The 6,372-nt window shown below is 30.5% G+C and overlaps 1 protein-coding gene across 1 annotated transcript; it reads left to right on the forward strand.

Moving 5' to 3' along the window:
- The first annotated feature begins 1,640 nt into the window (after positions 1 to 1,640).
- Positions 1,641 to 2,963, forward strand: LOC131656003 (uncharacterized). The gene is made up of 3 exons (XM_058925789.1): positions 1,641 to 1,797; positions 1,895 to 1,983; positions 2,590 to 2,963. Exons 1-3 carry the CDS (start codon positions 1,771 to 1,773, stop codon positions 2,741 to 2,743), a joined length of 270 nt encoding a protein of 89 aa, XP_058781772.1. The 5' UTR covers positions 1,641 to 1,770; the 3' UTR covers positions 2,744 to 2,963.
- The last annotated feature ends 3,409 nt before the right edge of the window (positions 2,964 to 6,372 follow it).

Consider the following 6,372-nt stretch of genomic DNA (forward strand, 5'->3'; position numbering starts at 1 on the left):
ATTATTGATAAACACAATAATCGATTAAAATTCAATCTTTGAACAATTCCTTGAAGATAATTTAATATTAAATTTTAGTATACAAATTATTTCCATAAATAACAAAAAAAATCTTTGTGCAATCCTTCACGGATGATTGAATGTTAAATAATTTTGAAATTAATCAAGAATAGATTAACACTTTGATGGGTTAAAATTTAACTTTGGACAATCATATAAAAATGCTTTAATGTTAAATTCTTTTCTAATTTAACAAGAATGATAAAAAAAAAAGTAATATAATTGTACAAGGTAAATAAATTTCTCTACAAAATATATATTAAAAAATAAACATATTTATTTGAGAAAAAATAGTAACAAAATCATGAATTATATTATATTGATTCAAATATATGGAGAGTAGCAAAATGATGTAAGAATATGGCTATATCATCACTCGCACGGTAGAGTCTCGTGCTGACAACGTATAATAAACTTAATAAAAAATAATACATTATAGGAGTAAAGATGAATAAGAGAAAACAATAAGAGGAATCTTCTTGAATTTACTTTAACATTACAACATTGCAACATGAACCATATTTATAATACATGACCAATAAGAACATTAATTCATAGGAGTTGAGGAATACACAAAAATTAAAAAATTATTTCTTAAAAGTTAAGGGATATAGAAAGATTGAAAAAATAGATACCCACATTTATTTAATATTATTAATAACAATTTTTCAATTTAAAATCAGGATGTCGAAATTTTTGTTTTATTTTCACAGTAATACATTATTATGGGAATATATTTTTCCTAAACAAAATCAAATACGACCAAGTTGAGATTCGCATTCCCGTTTTAATAATAGATGTGATTCTCTCCACTCATATTTAAGTGTAAGATCCTACATTATAAGATAACAAAAGATGGATTAGAAAGAGAGAAAATTGAAGAGAATAAATGACAAATAGTCCATAAAATGCTCTCCTGAAACGTGGAAATAAATAATGGGTGACCCGATAACAGAAATCATAAAAGGTGGTTTATTGGATCTAAAACGAAGCTCTGATACCATGTTAAGAAATGTGATTGGGCATAACTCAATCCTACAAAAACGGCTTGTAGGGTAAAGATTACCCCCTTTTATAAGAACATATTTAGGCCATATATTATCCGATGAGAAACTCTTAACATTATATTATATTTTCAAGTACAGTGGATTTAAATCCCATTTTAATCCACATGTAACTGTTAGATAACTTCTATCAAACAATGCATATATTCTGCCATAAAAAAAATTAAGACTCATTCTAAATTAAAGTTATGTCATAAATAAAAACACATTAAACATATCACATTTAGTACTATGTTATAATTTTTTTTTAAAGAAATTGATTGTAGATTTGTAAACACTTTTTTTTTTTATAATTTCTTTTGGAAAGAATATATATTTTTTTAATCTTTAAGATCCTAACAGATTTCATTTAAAAAAAAAACGTTAATATTAAATGTAGTTGACAGTTTGCAATACATCGGGTTTAGTGACGTGGTATCACTATCCTTACGGCCGAGCTAGCAAGTTGTAAATGGTAAGCACCAATAACAAGGTTGCGTATATGCTTATTTTAATTTTATTTTAGAAAAAAAAAAAACATTTTATTTAGTTTGTAAGAAGATCATATAATATATTAACTCTTGCTTACACTCCTCTTTCTCTCACTCCATTTTCATTGCAACCACTCTTCTCTCTTTCTCGTTTATCTTCTGTTCTACTGCAATTCATGGCTAATCGCTGGGTCAGGCCCGAGGTGAGTCCTTTTCCATCAACCATATATGTATTCGACTATCTATTTCGCATTTTGTAAGAATTAGGGTTTCACTTTTTGTTATTTGTTTCACTTTCAGGTATACCCGCTGTTCTTTGCGGTTGGAGCTGCTGTTGGGATCTGTGGCTTTTCTATGGTTCGTCACATGTGCATCAATCCTGAAGTCAGGTATATCTCTCTCCGTTCTACCCTAATTATTGCATGATGGTTATTGATCTTTGAAATTATCGATTTTTCTCTTCTTTGGACTTTGACTTATCACAGATCGGAAATTCATGTTTTCAATTAAGCTTTATCACTTTGACCCTATGTGATTATCCAATTTCATTTTTATAAGTGGACATGGAAAATTGAATATCCCCTTTCTATTTTTTGGTATACATATTTGGGAAATAATGGTTGAATTGAAGCTGATTTCTCAAATTTATGAAACTAACCAGCAGTTTAAATCTTAGAAGGACGACTCACGACTGTGATTTAGAAGCTGTTGGTTTCATTTAAGATTGGTTTGGGTTGACTTATTTGAGTTTATCTAGTCATATAAGTTTTGCGCAAACTTATGAAAACAGCTTATCACAATATTCATAAGTTGTTTCCAATATATTTTCATATGTTTTTCATGATAGATTATAAATTATAACAACAATTTCTAGCTGTTTTTCATACTCTCAAGTTTGTTCGGATTTGACAGAATGCAGAGATAATGCTATTGATGTTTGATTTAGTTTTTGAAGCAGCATAATGGTTGTTTGTTTGTTGGTTTCACGGTTTTAGGGTGAACAAGCAGAGCCGAGCTGCAGGAGTGTTGGAGAACTTTTCCGAGGGTGAGAAGTACACAGAACATTTGTTGAGGAAGTTTTCACGCAACAGGTCACCAGAGATTATGCCTGGCCTCAACAGCTTCTTCACTGACCCAAGTCGCAATTAAGTTGCTTTGGATTAATAACAGTGGTTGAATTCTTATGTGACATGTTGTGTCAAAAACTCAGTATTATTGTCATGCATCTTGAAAACAAAATTGTGTTTGATCTCTCTCTCTGCCTGAACAGTATGTATGCTGTGGTTGAGAATAACATTACCCTGTTTGTTGTGTTAATTGTTGCTGAAGTTTTATGAAGTCATGATGCTGTTTAGCCTGCTTGTTGAAACTGGTGAAATAAATTGCAATTGGTAATCCTGGTTCATCCTTGTTTCCATCAGTACACAATTTAACAACACCTGAACCTGTAAGAACCCGATTCTGCTAGGGTCTACTTGTAAAACTATTCTCACTTTCTATTTTAAAAGTTTTTCTTCTTTTTGATAAAAATTAACTTAAAATTGAGATTTAAAACTTTTTCTACTGAACATGTTTTCTGGCATCTAATTTGTTGTTTCAGTTTATTTATATGTTTAAATAACCAAAATAATTTTTTCTGAAATTATTTAATTAATAATCAATTCTGAAGTTGAATCAAACCTAAAAAAGACGATTTTTTTTTTAATTTAAAATAACTAAGTTTTTCAAAATAATTATGCAAATAATCAAAGTTTTAAATTAAATATATAAATGGTCAATTTTTCACTCTATTTACACATTGTCGCCACCCTAGGTCAAGTTTTAAATTATGCAAATAATCTTAGTGGCGATTTACCATAAAAAAAACAATGTAATGCAAATAATCTTAGTGGCGATTTACCATAAAAAAAACAATGTAATGTAGTCGTCATTAGGAGTGACGACTTGCCCTAAATTTAAGTGTAGTCGCCATCTAAGGTGGCGACAATGTGTAAAAAGAGTGAAAAATTGGCCATTTGTAATTAATTTGAAACTTTGGTTATTTGTATAATTTTTTTTGAAACACTTGGTTATTTTAAAAATAATTCAAAGCAGACACGCATTGTCAAAAAATAAACACGCTTCGTTTGAGTTGATTGGCTTAAGATTGATTGGATGGTGCGTTGTTGATATTAATTTTAGATGAGCACTATGATATCCTGAATTTAGTTGGATATCGGTACCCTCGTCCAATCAAATACTATTATTCAGTGACATGTCATTTTTTATAATTATTTTCTTTTAAAATAAATTTAAATTTTAAATTAATTTGCACTCAAGGTACCAATATCCAATTACTTATCATGGGTACCTAAGAATTTACCTTAATTTTAAAGTTAATTATCTTAGTAATCCCTAAATTTAGGCAACCTTTGAACAATAGTCATATATTTAAAATTAAGTTAATTATCTTAGTAATCCCTAAATTTAGGCAACCTTTGAACAATAGTCATATATTTAAAATAAAATGTCTAGAAATAATTTTGTAGTGGCGTTTCACGTAATATAATTTTATAATTATAGACGATACCTACTCCGATATATATGATGCATGATGAACAAACAAACGCGAAATCCATCCGAACCTCCAAACCATATTAAAACACATTAACCTTGATTACCACATTAGGGATTTCCACAAGGTTTTACCATACATTCACTGCCATATTAAGGCTTCACATTGGTTCTATCGAAACTTCAACATAATATCCACATTAGAGCTTCACAAATATTTTATCAAACACTGAACTCAAGTCCTAAGGATATTCACATAATCACTCATCATTCACAACTTGATTCATAACAAGCATCTAATCAAAATATTGGACTCGTATCCTAAAAGATTACCCATCGTTACATAAACGTTCATTATTCATAGATATAATTATCATGAAATATTTACCATTAGACAGATCTATATATTAACTTTCTAATGCATCTGACTGCATCTCGATCTGAGTTTCTAAACTCAAGTTGCGCATTTTTGAAAAAGTCTTAAAGCATGTAATCGATTACACAAATTATGTAAATGATTACATGACCATTCTATTTGCTATTTTTAAAATCTGGCAGACATTTAAATGATTATACACATACTATAACGGGTTACAAATGTGTTCTGTTTGATAATTTTGGCAGGTTTCAGGGGTGGTAACCGATTACTTTGAGTGTAACGGTTACACCCTGCTATTTTTGAATTTTCTAAATTGTAATCACACATAAACTCAATTGAAACACAAGATTCAACATAGGCTCGAAATCACAAAATATCATACGATATCATCTAAGCAACATTTTAACATCACCAATTCATCTCAATACATCATCATTTAATCAACACATAGTAATAACATTAGAACATTTGATTCATGGAAAAACCACATCGAACTTATGCAATTTAACCAAAAAAATTGGTGATAAGAGAGAGATGTATAACCTGGGTCTATGAATCATCATCTCATTGCGAATTCACATAAAAATTCATACAACTCGGGGTTCAAGGGAAAACCCCACTACCCTAAATGCCAAAATACTATAATTATAGAGCGATCTCCCCCTTACCTTGTTAGTGCATAATTTCTTCGCGAAGATCCTAACAATAATGAAAATATTCGCTTGCACATTTCTCTAATGTGATCCTCTTGGTGAATTAGACTTTCTTTTTGAGTTTTTGGAGAAGAAGAAGAGACTTTTGAGTGTTAGGGTTTCTTCCAAAGAAACACACACTTCTCCTTTTTTTTCTCTAATTCTCCATTTTTTATTTTATAATTAAAAATTATGATATCTAATCACATTTATTCTCATCCGCTCCCCTTAATAAAATTCTAATTTTTTTACCTCACCTACTAATTTTTACTTTTTCAACTTCATGTTTTTTCCTTAATACGAATATGTAGTTGGAATTGAGTCCAAAATATTTCTCGAACAATTTCTCCATCCTCTCACACTAGGTACCTATATACATAATCATTATCATCCAAAAGCTTCAACATATGTTGTATTTTAGTTCTATTCCCTCTTATTGCCATGTTGTTTCGAGCACAAATATTGTATACTTTTTTGTTATTTGAGATACTTTGAGGTATTTTCTATTTCAAAGTTGCAAGTATGTTTTTTCGGCTGCACCATGTTCAATGTCATGTCAGAAACAATTATCTTATCTTCGACCATAAGGCTACATGAAATGAGATGACCAACTATCTTATGACATATATCATGATTATATGTATTACAAATCATAGTAAATCTTTGTTTATCATTTTCCAAAAGGTATCCATGCAACTTAAAAGGTCACTCACATTTCCTCGAACCAGTGTCATCTCGTTTCAACTTCTGAATAGAAATTGTGTACTTGCCACTGTCGCGGGCGAAAAACCGTTTTGTTCCTCTTTTTTGTGGGATGAGACACCTGATGCCTTCTTTGGGCTCGAGTGCTCAAAAAAATGATTTTTCTTTTATTTCGACCAAACTTTTTATTATTTCCAAAGGAGGAAAAGGGAAAAAGCTGCAATAACCTAAAAAGTGGGGGGAGATCTTGGGTAAGAGGGTTGGTTATACGAAGGGAAGGTATTAGCACCCAACGTATCTGTAGTACTCTACAGGGTTCTTTATTGTTTTTCATTCTATGCTATGGTGAAGGTTCTGTTGTGAAATAGGTGGGACCTAAGGTGTTGGTTTGATTATGCTCGCAAAGATCACCGCGATCCTCTGCATACATATCCCTTAAAGGGAATCAGAGC

The sequence above is a fragment of the Vicia villosa genome, linkage group LG3 (genome assembly GCF_029867415.1).
Source record: "Vicia villosa cultivar HV-30 ecotype Madison, WI linkage group LG3, Vvil1.0, whole genome shotgun sequence".
Classification (NCBI taxonomy): Eukaryota; Viridiplantae; Streptophyta; class Magnoliopsida; order Fabales; family Fabaceae; genus Vicia; species Vicia villosa.